Source organism: Scyliorhinus torazame, chromosome 19 (assembly GCF_047496885.1).
Source record: "Scyliorhinus torazame isolate Kashiwa2021f chromosome 19, sScyTor2.1, whole genome shotgun sequence".
NCBI lineage: Eukaryota > Metazoa > Chordata > Chondrichthyes > Carcharhiniformes > Scyliorhinidae > Scyliorhinus > Scyliorhinus torazame.
The window spans coordinates 104271285-104289998 of NC_092725.1; the positions used below are offsets into that span (position 1 = coordinate 104271285).

The 18714-nt window shown below is 44.4% G+C and overlaps 2 protein-coding genes across 2 annotated transcripts in view; one reads left to right on the plus strand and one right to left on the minus strand.

The window, feature by feature from the left end:
* The window catches only part of LOC140396390 (tetratricopeptide repeat protein 41-like), a 124216-nt gene extending 120375 nt beyond the window's left edge, over positions 1-3841 (minus strand). Inside the window, exon 1 of the mRNA XM_072484969.1 lies at positions 3764-3841. The gene's annotated coding sequence lies outside the window, so the exon portion shown is untranslated. The remainder of the gene's footprint in view (positions 1-3763) is intronic.
* Positions 3842-4318: 477 nt separating this feature from the next.
* On the plus strand, positions 4319-16897 carry hsp90b1 (heat shock protein 90, beta (grp94), member 1). Its single transcript, XM_072484973.1, has 18 exons — positions 4319-4508; positions 5048-5135; positions 6019-6160; positions 7090-7206; positions 7836-8167; positions 8356-8467; positions 8599-8712; positions 9532-9648; positions 9812-9949; positions 10396-10473; positions 12335-12400; positions 12655-12924; positions 13036-13281; positions 15048-15184; positions 15526-15604; positions 16187-16342; positions 16453-16536; positions 16628-16897. Exons 1-18 carry the CDS (start codon positions 4457-4459, stop codon positions 16655-16657), a joined length of 2358 nt encoding a protein of 785 aa, XP_072341074.1. The 5' UTR covers positions 4319-4456; the 3' UTR covers positions 16658-16897.
* Positions 16898-18714: the final 1817 nt, after the last annotated feature.

An 18714-nucleotide genomic window follows, 5' to 3' on the forward strand; every position in this document is an offset into this window, starting at 1 on the left:
TTGATGGGGGAGCTCGTATCCTGCAAGGCCCACGGGGAAGTTAATTGTTCCCACCCCTTGTCTACTTGCGGGTTATAACATTGTTTCCTGATGAAAGATAATAATAGATAATAATGGGTCCCCTTCAGAAGCCTCACAAACAGTTCTTAGAAGCTTGAAACCAACACCAAAATATTATTCTGACAGGCACTTGAACTCTACAGGGTGCACCATATGAACTCATGCCATAAAATTATGACTGCTTTGTTCATCTTCTCAGGGCTCCTGAGGAGCTCCACCCACTTATTGTCCTTGTTACAACGAGAGGCAGATGCATTCTGCAAATGTTTGTAACTTTATTGTCACAAGTAGGCTTACATTAACATTGCAATGAAGTTACTGTGAAAAGCCCCTAGTCGCCACATTCCGCTGCCTGTTCGGGTACACAGAGGGAGAATTCAGAATGTCTAAATTACCTAACACCATGGGCGAAATTCTCCCCAAACGGCGGGATGCCCGCCGACTGGCGCCAAAGCCGGCGCCAATCAGACGGGCATCGCGCCAGCCCAAAGGTGCGGAAGTCTCCGCATCTTTGGCGGCCTAGCCCCAACATTGAGGGGCTAGGCCGACGCCGGAGGGATTTCCGCCCCGCCAGCTGGCGGAAATGGCGTTTGTTGCCCCGCCAGCTGGCGCGTAAATGCGGCACATGCGCGGGAGCGTCAGCGGCCGCTGTCAGTTTCCCAGCGCATGCGCGGGAGAGTCAGCGGCCGCTGTCAGTTTCCCGCGCATGCGCAGTGGGGAGAGTCTCTTCCGCCTCCGCCATGGTGGAGGCCGTAGCGGAGGCGGAAGGGAAAGAGTGCCCCCACGGCACAGGCCCGCCCGCGGATCGGTGGGCCCCGATCGCGGGCCAGGCCACCGTGGGGGCACCCCCTGGGGTCAGATCGCCCCGTGCCCGCCCCCCAGGACCCCGGAGCCCGCCCACGCCGCCTGGTCCCGCCGGTAAATACCAGGTTTGATTTACGTCGGCGGGACAGGCAATTCCTGGGCGGGACTTCGGCCCATTCGGGCCGGAGAATCCAGCGGGGGGTCCCGCCAACCGGCGCGGCCGGATTCCCGCCCCCGCCCAATCTCCGGGAGCGGAGACTTTGGCGGGGGCGGGTTCACGGCGGCCAACGGCCATTCTCCGACCCGGCGGGGGGTCGGAGAATGACGCCCCAGATCTTTCGGGACTTGTGGGAGGAAACCGGAGCACCTGGAGGAACATTCTTCACATAAAGTCTTACAAAAATGCAGGGTGTCCTCTCTCAGATGCTACCCAATATCTGTAACAGCACCTTCATAGAACTATAATAAAGGTGCTGCCTTTTTGAAGGAACTGTCCAATTTAGTCCCACACTCCAGCCTGTTCCCCATAGCCTTACAAATTAGTTCTATTCAGATAGGTGTGCAATTGCTTTATAGAAGTTCCAATGGATTCTGATGTTACTAGGTTTTCTTTCTGCTGTGGCTGAGTTTGTAGCACTCTCGCCTCTACGTCAGACGATAATGGGATCAAGTCCCACCACAGAGACTTAAGCAAAAACTCACCAGTAAAGTAGTGAGGGAGTGTTGGACTATCTGAGGTGCTGTTTTTCAGGTGACCATTGAATTGAGACCCTGTATGCCTTCTCAGGTGGACATAAGAGATCCTATGGCACTAATCCAAAGAACAGAGCGGTCATCTCCGGTGCCTTTACCAATACTTATCCCTCAAACAACATTACAAAAAAAAGAAGTGCCATACAGACTCAGAATGTTAACTCAGTTTCTCTCTCCACAGATGCTCCCAGACCTGCTGAGTTTTTCCAGCACTTTCTGCTTTTATCACAAAAAAAGCAAAGTATCTGCTCATTATCACTTTGCAGTTTGTGGAGCTTGCTGTGTGCGAATTGGCTGCCTTGTTTCCTAAATGATACGATAGTGACTACACTACAATAGTTTTTCTCTGCTGAAAAGTGCTTTGGGGTGTTACAGAATCACAGAATTGTTACGGCACAGACGGAAGCCATTTGGATCAGTAGGGAACCACTGGAGCTATATATAATAGTAATTGTAAACTAAAGTAAGCCATTTGGCCCATTGTGTTTGCACCGGCTCTCCAAACGAGCATCATGGCTTAGTGCCATTCCTGCACAGTGTTTCTATTCAAAAGTAATCATCTAATGCTCTCTTTGATGCCTTGATTGAACCTGCCTGCACCACACTTCCAAGCAGTGCATTCCAGATTCCAACCACTTGCTGCATGAAAAAACTTTCCTCATGTCATCTTTGCTTATTTTGCAAATCACTTTAAACCTGTGCCCTCTCATTTTTCATCCTTTTACCAGTGGGAACAGTCTCTCCCTATCTCCTCTACCCAGCCCCCTCATAATTTTCAACATCTCTTTCAAATCTCTAATTAACTGCCTTCTTTCCAAGGAGAACAGTCCCGAACAACAAATAACAAAGAAACGTACAGCACAGAAACAGGCCCTCTGGCCCTCCAAGCCTGCACCAACCATGCCCGTTCAACCTAAAACCTGTTACACTTCCGGGGCCCGTATCGCTCTATTCCCATCCTATTCATGTATTTGTCAAGAAGATCCTTAAACGTCACTATTGTACCTACTTCCACCACCTCCTCCAGCATTGAGTTCCAGGCACCCACTACCCTTTGTGTAAAAGGCTTCCCTCGGACATCTCTGCTAAACTTTGCCCCTCGCACCTTATGTCCCCTAGTAATTGGCTTCTGACTATCCACTCTGTCCATGCTCCTTAGACTTTTGTAGACTTCTATCAGGTTATCCCTCAATCTCCATTGAGAACAGAGTTTATCCAACCTCTCCTCACAGCTAATGCCCTTCATACCAAGCAACATCCTGGCAAACCACTTCTGAGCTCTCCAATCTATCCTCATAATTGAAGTTTCTAATCCCTGGAACCATTCTTATAAACCTCTTCTGCACTGTCTCCAATGCGTTCACATCCTTCCTGTAATGTGGCACGCAGAACTGTATACAATATCCCAGCTGAGGTATAACTAGTGTTTGGTATAAGTTTAGCATAACCTCCTTTGCTCTTGTATTCTATGCCCCGATTAATAAAGCTCAGAATACTATATGCTTTACCAATTGCTCTCCATCTGCTATGCCAACTTCAATGATCTATGCACATTACACCCAGATCCCTCTGGTCCTGTACCCCTGAAGAATTTTACCCGTTGTTTTATCTTGGGCGGGATTCTGCGGCCGTGCCCATCCAGTGACCGTAAATTTCCACCCTTGGTCAATGGAGCTTTACATGGTCTGCGTCCCGCCCATAGTGATATTGCGGCGGGCGGAAGAATCCGGCCCCTTGTCTCTCCATGTTCTTCCTGCCAAAATGCATCACTTCACACTTCTCCGCATTGAACTTCATTTGCCACCTCTCTGCCCAATCCACCAACTTGTCTATGTTCTTTTGAGGTTCCCCACTGTCCTCTCCACAGTTTATAATATTTCCAGCTGGTCCTGAAAAAGCAACTCTTCCTTTTTACAAGAAGTCTTACAACACCAGGTTAAAGTCCAACAGGTTAGTTTCAAACACTAGCTTTCGGAGCGTAGCTCCTTCATCAGGTGAATCCTTTTCCCCCTTTCCCGTCTCCTTTTTCGTTCCGTCCCTCAGAATAAAAAAACACGAACTGGACCATCTCAGTTTAACTTTGAATCCATCGGAATCGGACATTCGCTCAACACACTCTTTCCCCTTCGACCAAGGAGCAGCTCACCAGGACGGGAACCTGCTGCCGCACCCGGGCAGCCTCTGGAGCTTGGCCAGTTTCCACCGCAACCGTCTCCAAGGCCGGTTGCCAAGGTAAACGACCCGGACAACCCGGGCTGACCTGCCCCCGGAAGCAAATCACAGCAGCTCCTTTAAGTACAAGAGAACGCTGCTTTCGGTGGGGGAATATAAATTGATGGCCACCATCAATGTTCAACCGCATCCCCTCCCATCAAAATTAAAAACACCGACCCGTGGTGAGATGCAGCGGGCAGATGGCAGCTGTGACCCATGCCCCACCGGCTGTGGCCACGCCCGCCAGCTGTGGCCCCGCCCCCGGGCCGTGGGCCCGCCCCCAGCTGTGATCCCGCCCCGCCCCCCCGGCTCCACCAATCGGCAGCAGCCACGCTCCCGACGTAGGCGATGGTACATGGAAGGCGCCGATTGGCGGAGAGGCTCCGACGGCCGCCTCCGATTGGCGGGCTGATTTTTGCGTGGTGGGCTGTGGTTGGCTGCCGGAGGCCCCGCCCCCGCCCCCTCCCCTCCCCCCGCTTTTATTGAAGAATCCGAGTGAAGCGGCCGCGAGAAAACCGTGAACACCGGACGTCGATCGAGCGGCACCGCGCCATCCCCCCACCGAGGCAGATCAGAGATAAAGCTCAGGGCCTTTTCTTTCCTCACCTCACCCCACCCATCCACCATGAAGAAGCAGGCCTGGGTTCTCGCGCTGGCCTGCGCTCTCCTGGCGTTCGGTGAGTGTGGGGAGAGCACGCGCGTCTCGGTCTTTCTGGAAGCTTCCCGAGGCCATGAGGCTCTTTTCTCTTTACCCCCCCCGCCCGTGGGCTGAAATCAGCCGCCTCAGTTCGATCCGTCATTTACCCCAGAGGATGAGTCGTCAGGGGCGAGAGGAGGCAGAGATTCTCCCTAACCGCCATCTCCCCTCCCCAGACCTTCCGTGCCCACTCTCCATTCCAACCCCTCTCCCTCCAATCTCACCCCCCCCCCCCCCCCCCATCATCCCGGGGTTGCTGCAGGGGCTGTACTCTCTGCGAGGGGGAATTCAGCCCTCCCACTTCCCCGTTCTGATTGTTGTTGGTTACTCCTGAGCTGACAAATCTGGATTCTTCCTCGCCTGTGATTTGCATTTCCATTTCCCCCCTGGTGCTTCCGAGTATGGTGGGAGGTTTCACCGAAACACGTGGGCTTGTATGCCCTATGTGGTGATTTATTGCTGGAAGAGATGGCTGTTCACTTTTTAAAAATAAAAAAAAACCTGACTTCAATTTTTCAGCTTCCGTTAGAGCTGAAGATGAAACCGTGGAGGAAGATCTTGGGAAGAGCAGGGATGGATCGCGGACTGATGATGAAGCGGTTAAAAGGTAAATGGATATAGATGCTTGTCTTGTGATGACTTTGTTTCAAGTCCAGTACGAAGTCTTAAAAACACCAGGTTAAAGTCCAACAGGTCCACATCATTGTTTCAAGTCGCATGGCTTGTTTTAAAACACTGCAAGTGAATGATAACCAGCAAATGACTGATAGCTGCAGGATATGCAAGTCCAACTGGCTTGCTAATCTCCAGGGCAAATGAATATGTGACTCCAGTGCCACAGATTGGTGTGTATGATGGTTGGACTGAGAACCAAAATGTGGATGATCTTGTCATTGCAAGTAAATCTAGGTAGGACTAGAAAAGTTTGAATCTTGAGCAACACACAATAATAGATGTATCAAAATCATTTTGTCTTGGTATATGAACTACAAATTTTGTGAAATGGTTGGCCATAACTTCTCAAGGAGAAGACTTTTTGGGCTGTATCCCTATGGTAATATCTAGCTCTTAAATATTTTAGGATTACTTTGCCTGGTACTTGATATTGTGCCATTTGACTTAATTGCCCTGATATTTCAGTGTAAGACTTTTAATTTTAGTGGCTAGAATTCAGACTGACCTTGGAGCTGATCCAGTGCTGTTTAACCTTGGCAAACATGTTATTAGCATAACTTTGCCAATATCTTTGCTTCATAGTCATGAAGATCCAGATGAGATTCTAGGCCAGTCAGACTCTAAATACATGGCCCCAACCCTAGGTGCAAGTAATGGAATTGAAAGAAGCTTGCAATGGTGCTTAGTTCAGGAGGTTGTTGTGTTTTTCTGTACAAGTGTTTTGAACAGTAAGAAAAACTAAAGTTGTACGCAATGTCAAGCATATTGACCCACTGAGACTAAAACCTGTCCCCCTTTTCTTTTTTTCTTGGTAGGGAGGAAGAAGCTATTCAATTAGATGGACTGAATCCTGCTCAAGTTAAAGAAATCCGGGAAAAGGCTGAAAAGTTTATGTTCCAAGCAGAAGTTAACAGAATGATGAAGTTGATCATTAATTCTCTATACAAAAACAAAGAGGTAAGGTTTGTTTTGAAAAGCTTCAAGCTACTATTTTTGTATTCTGAAGTTGATTTCAAGACCCCCTCTGTGTCCTTGTTATACATTCTAAACCTGACATTGTTGCAGTACCAAAGCAGTTAGAAATGTTCCCAACACTTGGGCATTCGATTGTTTGCACTCACTGCATAATCCTTTTTCCTTTCCATTCTTGGGAGTCGGTGAAAGACTGATTTGTATATAATGGGCTGGATTCTCTGCTATTGGGACTATGTCCCCATGTCGGCGTCAAAACTGGTGTGAAAGGGTCACATATTCCCAGCCCTGCAGGGGACTAGCTTTTTCTGCAGGTACAGGCCCCCGCATTTCTGGGTCGGATGGCGTTCCGTGCTCCATGGCGGATTTGGACCGCGGAGCTGGACCCTGAAAATCGACCACGTGCCTGACCACCCCCACAAACATTCCACGGGTGTGTATAAGGCCCCCTCCCTGCCTCCGATTGGCCCGCCCCTGACCAGGACGGCTGTGGACTGAGTCCGCGGCCGCCACGTTAGTTTCCTGACTGGCAGGACCACCTTCTATCTACCCCGTCGGGACTTTGGCAGATTGGGGGTAGAAAATGGCTGAGTGGGCCTCCAGCAATGGCTGCAGGTAGGTCCTAGGTGGCAAAGTATGGTGCTTTTCGGGGCCTGCAGAATCGGGGAACCGGTTCCGTGTGGGGTAATAGATTCTCTGCCCCTGTGCCGGCTGCGATTTCAGCATCTGGGTGCAGAGAATCCAGCCCCATGTATTTGATTCCAACTGTTGGCTTGTTCTCGTAAACATGACTTATGATGCAACAACCAATTACTACCATTTGTAGTTCTCAAAGTTAGATACCAAGATAAAGTTCATAAATACGAGTGCATATATGTTTGGCTGCAGGATATTAATTTGTTTATTGTTATCAGATATTTTTGCGTGAACTGATTTCTAATGCTTCCGATGCTCTGGACAAGATCAGATTGATATCTCTAACAAACGATACTGCACTACATGCTACGGAAGAGATGACAATTAAGATAAAGGTTTGCTTTCATTCATTCATTTTGTCTTTTGAAATGTAGTAAAATGCTGCTAGATTATCTGATCATTAATCAGGACTTGGTCAGGCATTAGACACATTCAGTCCACAATATAGGTTGGCATAGCTTTCTGGCTTGTGATAAGCTGTAAAAGTGGTATCATTATGCCTGTCATTACATTTGGAGCTTTAGTCAGATCAGAGCGTGACTCTTTTGTCCTACCACTTTCATGTGGATGAGCATGCAACCATTCTCCCAAAATTATAACTTCCAGCATTTAAGTGTGTTGAAACTGCCTTTTTTAACTTGGCAGTTATCTTCCAACCCCTAATATAGTTGACACCTGCCTACAAAGCCTAAATCTATTCTAACAGCTGCTGCATTTAATTTATAAATTGTGGTTATTCATTACACGTGATTTGGTGGATTTGAGATAAGGTTTGGTGGGAAATATGATTTGGTTTTCAGCACGGAACCCGATGGGGAGCAAGAATAATAATGCCTTTTAAATTTGAGCATATAACTCTGATGGAACAAATTTTATTAGTAGATTATCTGCTTGTACAATTGAGAATACAACAGTAGTTTGGCAATGGAATATTTATGCGAGAGGACTTTTTTTTTTCCTGTAGGCTGACAAAGAGAAGAACATGCTACATGTTACTGATACTGGCATTGGCATGACTAAAGATGAACTGATCAAAAACCTTGGCACAATTGCAAAGTCTGGAACAAGTGAATTCTTGAATCAGCTGACAGAAATGCAAAGTGATGACCAGTCTACCTCTGAGCTAATTGGTCAGTTTGGTGTTGGATTCTACTCTGCTTTCTTGGTAGCAGATAAGGTCATTGTAACATCTAAGCACAACAATGGTACACAGCATATCTGGGAATCTGACTCAAATGAGTTTTCTATAATAGAGGATCCACGAGGAAATACACTAGGACGTGGTACTACTATCACGTAAGTTAAACCTTGTATACATGGTTTGGGCCTTAGAACAGTTAATCTAAAATGGGAATGTTTGGCTGATCAGCAGAATGTGTAAAGAGTGTGCAGCTGCTATTGCTGACTAACATTCATTACCTGACTGTAAACGGTCAATATTGATTTTCTAAATCAAAATGTTTGGAATGTTCTGTTTACTTTAGGTTAGTCTTGAAAGAAGAAGCATCTGACTACCTGGAACTGGAGACCATCAAAAATTTAGTGACAAAATACTCTCAATTCATCAACTTCCCCATCTATATCTGGAGTAGTAAGGTAATTTTACAGTACAGAAGGAGGCCATTCGGCCCATCGAGTCTGCACCGGCTCTTGGAAATGTAAATTTGGATAAGTATAAACTTGTCACTTATCTTATTTCTAAAAGTAACAAAAGCTTTTCTTAATAGACAGAAACTGTAGAAGAACCAATGGATGAGGAAGAAACTAAGGAAAAGGAAGATACTGATGATGAGGCTGCAGTTGAAGAGGAAGATGAAGAAAAGAAGGCTAAAACTAAGAAGGTATGAACATTTTGGACATAATGTTCAGAGAATTGTTAGGAAGCTGGAGACAGACTCTGAATAACTGGTTCGTGTCTCCCAGCTTTTCAGTGTAAAATTACAAGTAAACTGTACTGTTGTGACATTGTCCATACAGATGGTTGCATGCTTCTAATGCAAAGAAGCTAGGAACCAAGATTTAGTACAGTTTTTTTTTTTTTTTTTTTTTTTTTTTTTTGGCATCACATTTCAGGAAGGCTATATTGGAATGGGGGTCCGAACAATAGAAGATTAAGGGGTGATCTAATTGATGTTAAAACTTCTATTGCAGTTGTATATGCCAGAGCAAATGGGCATAATCATTGAACTGATTTTTCAGGGATGCCAAAGCACAGTCTGCCAGCTTTATCTCGAGCTAAGGCAAGGGCAGCATGGTGGCAGTGGTTAGCACTGCTGCCTCACAGCACCAAGGATCCAGGTTTGATCCTGACCACGTCACTGTCCGTGTGGGTCTCACCACAAGATAGGTGGATTGACCATGCTGAGTTGCCCCTTAATTGGAAAATGTTTATTAAAAGAAAAGCGGAGGCTGGGTCAAATCTGTTTGAAATAAATTGTTCTATGGCAAACGTTGTGCAGCCAAGGCATGTAGAAGATAAAGAACAGCACAGGAACAGGCCCATCAGCCTTCCAAGCCTGATGGATGTGATTAATTGAAAGGCAGATCAGCTGATGGAGACGTTGTGTCACTGAACTAGTAATCCAGACACCCAGAGTACTGCTTTGGGGTCACAGGTCAAATCCTTGTTCCTCAGCTCATTTAAATCTCCATTCTTGCAGGTTGAGAAGACTGTTTGGGATTGGGTGCTGATGAATGACATTAAACCAATCTGGCAAAGACCAACAAAAGAAATAGAAAATGAAGAATATACTGCTTTCTACAAGACCTTTTCAAAGGTAACTTTTTTTTTTTTTTTAAAAGTTCTTTAAGACTTTTGTAGCCTGTTACTGATTCTGGAATGGGCCAAATCCAAACCAGACTGAATGGTATGCTGGTGTGGAATATAATGAACCTTCCTTTTGGCCCCTTTGATATTTACAAAGGCTTTTTCTTGACCAGGATTCTGATGAACCAATTGCTCATATCCACTTCACTGCTGAAGGGGAAGTCACATTCAAGTCTATCCTGTTTGTGCCTAAAAGTGCGCCCCGTGGATTATTTGATGAATATGGGTCAAAGAAATCTGACTTTATTAAGGTATGCAAACTTGAGGCTTTTTTAAAAAAAAACATCAGATTTAAATTGCTCCAACAATTTTAAACACTTGGATCAAGTGGTGCTTGGATGTCAACTGCCATAATTACTACCAGAACTAGATGCTTGCTGCCCTAGTTTGCATCCACCCGTGTCAATGGGACTGAAGCTAGAAGTTTCCTGTATGTTAAACTAGGAATATTCAATCAGACTAGTATATTTATGTTTGCATAGTGTCCTAAGGAAAATTTCACTCTTGCATTTGTTTGGTTTTTGTGCACTTGGTACAAAATTTGTTCTTCTGTAGCAAGAATCATTTAATTTCCAGAATACAGATGGTTCCTTGCATGATTACCAGCTGTTAAACATCTGTTTACTGTTGTTAATGCATATCTAACTAGAACTGGTAGACCGTTTACCCGTAATCTAACAGTTTCTTCTTCTTGTAGTTGTTTGTTCGTAGAGTGTTTATCACAGATGACTTCCATGACATGATGCCAAAATATTTGAATTTCGTCAAGGGTGTAGTAAGTAATCATTTAAATGACACTACTGCATGTGCACTGAACTGTAGAACAGACTTGCAAACTGAGTATGTAATGCCTGAACATTGCAGGCAAAGTAACCACCACGATTGCCAGCTGAACCCAAATAAACCTAGAAAATAAGAGCAGGATGATGCCATTTGGCCCTTCAAACCTGCTCTGTCATTCATCATGATCATCCAGCTCAACAACCTGCCCGCCCCAAATATCCTTTTGATTCCCTTCACCCCAAGAGTTACATCGATAACTCCTTGAAAGTATATAATGTTTTGGCCTCAACTGCTTTCAGGCTCACTGATCTGGGTGCTGAAATTTCTCCTCAGTCCTAAATGGTCTACCCTGTATCTTTAGACTGATCCCTGATTCTGGACTCTTTCCACCCTGCCCCCCCCATTCGTCTGAACTCCAGTAAATATAATCCTAACCAATTACATCTGTCCTCGTATGTCAGTCTTGCCATCTTGGAATTCGGATGGGAAACCTTCACTACAATCCCTGAACATCCTTTGTCAGATAGGGAGACCACCTGCACCATATTAAAGTGATCTTTGCATATACAAGGCCCTGTATAATTGCAGCAAGACATCCCTGCTCCTGTACTTCAATCCTCCTTGCTATGAAGGTCAACATACCATGTGCCACCTTTACTGCCCGCTGCACCTGCATGCTTGACCAGTGACTGGTGTACACGAACACTCTAGATTTTGTTGCATATTCCCCACACTTGTTATTGTTTCCGATAATCTGCTTTCTTGTATCTGCTACCAGGTGAATTATCTCATTTTTATTCACATTATAATTCATTTACCCACCTAACTTGTCCAAGTAACCTTGAAGCATCCTGCTCGCAGATCTCCTTCCCACTCAACTTTGTGATATGCAAATTTGGAGGTATCACATTTAGTTCTCTTGATCATTAATATACATTGTGAATAGCTGGGGTGCTAGCACTGATCCCTGCGGTACCCCACTAGTCACTGCCTGCACTTGGAAAAAGACCCATTTACTCCTATTTTGTTCCCTATCTGCTGGTTTCTTATCCATCTCCATGCATACTCCCATGAACTTTAATTTTAAACACTGGGCCTTATCGAACCCCTTTCTGAAAGTCAAAATAAACCCTATATTGGCTGCCCCTCCAACTGCTAGTTACACCATCAAAGAATTCAGCAGATTGGTCAAGCTTGATTTCATTTTCATCAATCTCTGCTGACTGTCCAATCCTGCCACTGTTTTCCAAGTGCTTTTCTCTTAAATCTTTTCTAATGGACTCTAGCGTTTGCCCCACTACCAACATTAGGCTGACTGGTCTGTAATTCTGTTTTCTTGCTACCTCCCTTTTTTAAAATAGTGGGAGTATTCTCTAGTCTGTAGATTCCATAGAATCTTGGCAGATGATTACCAGGATCTCAAGTACTCTGGGAAAGGGAAGTATTAAATTATCAGACCCTGAGGTATTACCAGCTACCCATTTTCCCCAACACCATTTCCCTACTAATACTGATTTCTCAGTTCCTCGCTCTTCAACATTGTGTCCTTTGTGAAGATAGAATCAAAGTATGTATTGGTTGGTCAGCCATTTCTTTGTTTTCCTCCCCATTATAAACCTGCTGATTTGCCTTCACCGGTATTTTTCTCTTCACATATCTACAGAAACCCAGTTACCCAACTGTAGACCCACTTTTCCCCCAACTATACTGATGTTAATGTAAATTATAAAGCACATTTAAATCTTAACTACATTTTTCTGTATAGTGTCTGATCAAATGATATGAGCTGTGTATAACACTACTTTTGCATTAGAATAAAGATGCACTCAAAGCTATTGCACATGTTTTCACAGGTGGATTCTGATGATCTACCCCTGAATGTATCCCGTGAGACTTTGCAACAGCACAAACTGTTAAAGGTACATTGTATTCATCTATCAAAACTATTTGCTGAATATCTTGTGCATTTGCAGGACAAACATTATAATAAATTAATAGTGAGGTGTAACACTTAGTATATCTGACTTTTGAGGTAGCTTGTCTGGTTCAATATTGGATTTTGTCCTGGTACAGATCGTTGCACATCTACATAAAACACTTAAGCCATTAAATACTTTACACTAGTTCTAGTGTTCTGCTATACTGGGTTTCTAATTATCCTAATTACAACTAGGTCATTAGGAAGAAGCTAGTACGCAAAACTCTGGACATGATCAAGAAGATTGCAGAAGAGAAGTATGAAGATGAATTCTGGAAAGAATTTGGGACCAACATTAAGCTCGGTGTAATTGAGGATCACTCCAATAGAACCCGTTTGGCCAAATTGCTGCGTTTCCAGTCCTCTCATGATGAAACCAAACAGACTAGTTTGGAGCAGTACTTAGAGAGAATGAAGGATAAACAAGATAAAATCTACTTCATGGCTGGAGCAAGCAGACAAGAGGTGAGATGGCAGATTAACTGTAGGGAGCTCTCCCTTTGCCAAGAGGAGTGTTACTATATCTACTTATTTTGAAGTATAACAAGCTATTAGTGAATATTTGTTTTTTTACAGGCTCAATCTTCACCCTTTGTTGAACGACTTCTGAAGAAAGGTTATGAGGTGTTATATCTGACAGAACCTGTAGATGAATACTGTATCCAAGCATTGCCTGAATTTGATGGAAAGCGGTTCCAGAATGTTGCCAAAGAAGGGCTGAAATTCGATGAAAGTGAAAAGGCTAAAGAAAAGCATGAAGCAATGGAGAAGGAATATGAGCCACTCTTAACCTGGCTAAAGGACAAAGCACTGAAAGATAAGGTATCTGATGAATCATAGCAAACTTGTTCAGATGTTTTTACTGGTATACAAAAAGCAACTCTGTACTATATTGCTGTATATTTCATTTGCTTGTTGCAGTATCACAAACCTAGCTTTACAACAGCAGAAGGTTGTGCATGTCAGAATGGTTCCTTCATGCATTCCTAAAGTCAACTTGTTAGTGAAAAGTAGCATATTCATGAGGGTTTTAAAAAGTAGCAGTAACTTGATGTGGGTGGTCTGATTAGTAAGCTTGCGGATGCCACTAAGATTGGCGAAGTTGCTGAGGATTGTCAAAAGGATACAACAGGATATAGATTGGAGACTTGGGCACAGAATTGGCAGATGGGAGTTTAATCCAGACAAATGTGAGGTGATGCATTTTGGAGGATCAAATTTAGGTATGATGTGGTTAGCACTGGAGGGTCCCAGGTTCGAGTCCCACGTTCTCCCGGTGTCTGCATTGGTTTCCTACAAGTCCCTAAAGACGTGCTTGTTGGGTGAATTGGACGTTCTGCCTCCCTGTACCCGAACAAGTGTCTGGATGTGGCGACTAGGGACTTTCACAGTAACTTCATTGCAGTGTTAATGTATGGCTACCTGTGACAATTGAGATTAAATGGCAGAACATTAACATAGAGATCTGGGTGTGCAGGTCTACAGTTGCCTAAAAGTGGCAACATGGGACTAAGGTGATTAAGAAGGGATATGGTATGCTTGCCTTCATCAGCCAGGGCATTGAGTACAGGAGTTGTTGGGAAATCATGTTGCAGCTATATAAAATATTGGATGAGCCACATTTGGAGTATTGCATGCAGTTCTAGTCCCCACATTATCAGATGGACATGGAAGCTTTGGAGAGAGTGCAGAGAAGGTTCACCAGGATGTTGCTTGGTCTCCAGGGTGTTTGCTATGAGGAGAGAGTGGCTATGAGGAGAGGTTGAATACACTAGGATTGTTTTCACTCCAGATGGTGGCTATGGGGAGACCCGATGAAGGTTTACAAAATTGAGGCATTGACTGGGTGGATAGTTGGAGGCTTTTTCCAAGGATAGGGAGATGTGCAGGGTAAGTTTTTCACGATGGTGGCTGGAACATGCTGCCAGAGGATGTGGTGGAAGCGGGCACATTAGCAAAAAGAGCCACCTGGATTCATTCCTTCCTTTCCTCTGCCCTCTAAACTGCTAAGGGGACAAAGTATATGCAACAGTAGGTTTAATCTCCTTATACAAAATATCCCCACTTTTTAATTGAATGGAGAAAGGAATATTAATTTGCCTTGTTAATCGTTTTGCTGTACCTGCTACTTTCTGATTTCATGTACTAGGTTACCTAGAATACCTCTGTACCTCCTGCATTTAAATCTCTATTCGTGAACAAGTTTGCATTTGTCCATGTTATGTTCCCATCTGTGAAATCTTGTTCACTCAACTAACCTGTTTACATCCTCTTGCAGATGCTTTTACCTCTTGATAACTTTCCTATCTTTGTCAGTAAAATTAGCAACCACCCTTGTTGTAAATGACTTGAGGCTTTCCTGTTGTATGGATAGAGAATTGATAGTAGTAATTCCACCTACACCATGAGTGCTTATTTTGCATAGTAACCTTTTGAGGCACATCCAATCCCTTCCCCCTTTTATCTGTGGTTATTACATGTTTTGATATTTTAATCCATTTCATTATTTTGGAAGGACCGACTGGATCCACTTTTCAGGGAGTGAAAGGAGAATGGGAGAATTTAACCAAGTATTTTATTTTTTAAAGATTGAAAAGGCCATACTGTCCCAGCGTCTCACAGATTCTCCAAGTGCTCTTGTGGCTAGCCAGTATGGATGGTCTGGTAATATGGAAAGAATCATGAAGGCTCAGGCCTACCAGACTGGAAAAGATATTTCAACAAAGTAAGTTGGCTTTAACTGTTTTAAATGATAACATGCTAACTTGTCAGTATTGAATCTAAACATCTTTCACGTGGTTCAGAATTGTACTTTGGCTTAAGCTTTACAGCACACTTTAATGTCCTTGCTTAATCAAACTTGTACTGTAACCTACTGACCACCGATTGAGCACAACTAATGCTGGCTTGTGGAATATTTAGTTGCAATACAAAAACAGGGCTGATCTTTTGAGCTTTCTTAGTTCCACTATTAAAAGCAAGTAAACTGCCTATGCAGTGTTGGTGCAAGAAAGGATGGTTCAGATTAGATCAGTACATTCTAATCAATTCTGTAAATTCTTCCAGTTACTATGCTGGTCAAAGGAAGACATTTGAAGTTAATCCAAGACATCCTTTGATTAAAGAGATACTGAAGCGAGTGAAGGTAAGTTTGTTTTAAACTGATATGTCCCAGTAGTATGTTGATTAATGAAAGGGTTACAAGCTCTGTTCCATTTGGTATTGTGCTGCCTTTTGGATAAAGGGAGCTCCTGAGATGGGTTGTGCAGTGGCTATTGATTAGACTGAATTCAATTGCTTCACTAAATATTATGCAAATATTATTTAAAACTACTTCTATTAAATACGGAGTGCAAATTCTAATTAATTTGCAACTATCGTTATTCCTGGGTTAACATTAAATTGTGGCGGGGATGTGGAAAGCTGTGCCTTAGGAAGGAAATCTGAATCTTTTGTACTCAATTAATTTTTTTCCCAATTAAGGGGCAATTTAGTGTGGCCAATCCACCTACCCTGTACATCTTTGGGTTGTGGGGGCAAAACCCATGCAACACTGGGAGAATGCAAACTCCACACGGACAGTGACCCAGAGCCGGGAACGAACCTAGGACCATGAGGCAGCAATGCTAACCACTGCTGCCCCAGAAATCTGAATCTTGGCTAGTGTTGCGAAATCCAGAACTGAGTTGCAGGCTAATGTGAAAGTGATGTGTTGTATTTTCTTAAGGAAAATGAAGATGACCAGACTGCTTCAGACCTTGCTATGGTATTGTTGGAGACCGCCACATTACGGTCAGGTTACCAGTTACCAGACACCAAAGCATATGGTGATAGAATTGAAAGAATGCTTCGTCTAAGCATGAACATAGACCTCAATGCACAGGTATCATCGGATTTATGGACATGTTTGTTTTGTGCTAGAATTTTTTTCCTTTTTTGGAAAAATCTTGTATTGTGGAAGTCAGTGGGAATGTTAATTTGAATGTGTTTTAGGTTGAAGAATATGAAGAATTTGCAGATGAAGATGAGGTGAAAGAAGATGCTGAGGAAGATGATACAGAAGAAAAACAAACAGAGGTGGGTATTTAAATCCTGCATGTGTACTGTGATCATATTCAGTAGATGGAGTCATATTAATTTTCTTTGTTTTCTCCCCACCTGCATCCAGGAATCCACAGATACAAAAGATGAATTGTAAGGAATTGGTAGACTACAATTTGCATTGAATGGGAGGTGTAAAATACTGGGACAAGAAACCATTGAACAGGATGTTGAACAAACAATTCACTTATCCCTATTAAAGGGTCTGGGAGGGCAAAGGAGTTTTTGTATGTTACTTGCATTCCTTCAAGTGAAATGACTGTAAATTTGTAATATTTAAAATGACAATTGTGAAAACTCGTCATGTAAACCATAATAAAACTTTTCCACAAACTCATTCAAGCATGACTTTGATATCTTTAATTATGCAACATGAAATTTGATTTCAACTGAGGATGTGGCATGGCAATGGTGCCAGGATTGGAATTGCAGCAATGAGATTTAAATAGGCTGGGGTTGCTCTCGGAGGCCGAGAGGAGATGGAGTGTATGTGTAGGGCTAATTTACTTGGCAAGAGGGGTCAATGAAGTGGGCCGAGGTAGAAAGTTCTGATCTGGAACTGAGGCAAAAACCCTCCACTGGGTATTTTCAGCTGGCAGACACATTGGGTCAAGTGGTGACTTTGCACTAACTATTTTTTTAAATATAAATATAAAAGTTTTTCGATCAAATAAAAATTTCCCATTTTACAACTTTGTAATAATATATACATTGATTTGTTTTTTAAAATAAATAATGTTAACTAATGGCAACTTCCAACAAACAACAGAAATAGTAACTTTGTCACTTCCAGGTGTGGCTATGCAGAAGCTCCCGCTTGGAACGGACTTTTGTGTTCTTTTACAGGGCCCCCACGGCATTTGTTTGACATTTCCCGGTGTGGGAAGAAGACTGCAGCATTCCCCTGACAGTGTCCCTCAGGAGTGTTGTGTCTTTTGGCTACCAGACCCGGCAGAAACAGTAAAATATTTGGTTTTGGCTGCAGGTTTAGACAAAAGCCACTTCCAGGCGGGGGAAGGGCAAGCTTAAAGCTGCAATCTGACTTGACTCTATCAAAGGTGAATTCTAGCAGCAGAGGGAACAACTGTGAAAAGATCTACCAAGGCCATTGAAGAAGCAGGGACAAGGCTTCCGGTGGCGGCCATGGAGGAGTAAGTCACACATTCGGCAGCTCCCGTCTGGAACTGACTCTCCGACCTTTTTCAGGAGTTTCCATAGACTTTTTAAACGGACCAGAAGTGTAACGGCCAAAGGAGCGGCACTGGAGCAACGGGAAAAGCGAGGGGGGAAAAAAAACAAAATGGTGGCGGCCAGGGACAAAGGGGGGCTGCAGGAGTTCATCAAGCGCTGCTTCGAGGAGATGCGCAAGGAGATGTTGGCGCCTATGCTTTCGGCAATTGAAGGACTCTGGATCACCCAGAAGGTCCACGAAGCTAAGATCCAGGAGGTACAGAAAAGAGTCAGTTGGAACGAGAATGAGCTCGTGGGCCTGGCGGTGAGAGTGGAGCAGAACGAGGCACTACACAAGAGGTGGGCTCGAAGACCTGGAGAATCGGTCGAGGAGAAAGAATCTGCGAATCCTGGGTCTCCCTGAGGGAGTGGAGGGGGCTGATGCCGGGGCATACGCGAGCACGATGCTCGAGGCAATGATGGGCACGAAGGCCGCTGGAGTTGGACGGGGCACACCGGGTGCTGGCGAAGAAGCCCCAGGCAAATGAGCCGCCCAGGGTGATGGTGGTGAGGTTCCACCGGTTCACGGACAGAGAGTGGGTCCTGAGATGGGCCAAGAAGGAGCGGAGCAGTAAGTGGGACAATGCAGAGATCCGAATATACCTGGACTGGAGCACGGAGGTTGCAAAGCGGAGAGCGGGTTTCAACAGGGCCAAAACGGCGTCGTACCGGAAAGAAGTGAAATTCGGAATGCTGCAGCCAGCGCGACTGTGGGTCACATACAAGGGCCAACACTATTACTTCGAAACGCCTGAAGAGGCGTGGACCTTTGACAAGCCGAAAAGTTGGACTCTAACTGAGGGTTTGTGAGGGTAGGGGGGGGGGATGTTTGAGGTTTGATGTGTGATGGTTGTTGTATATAGGGGGTCAATCACGCGCAGGAAATGTTACATGGGCTGGGGGAGAGAGACGACAAGGCCGCGA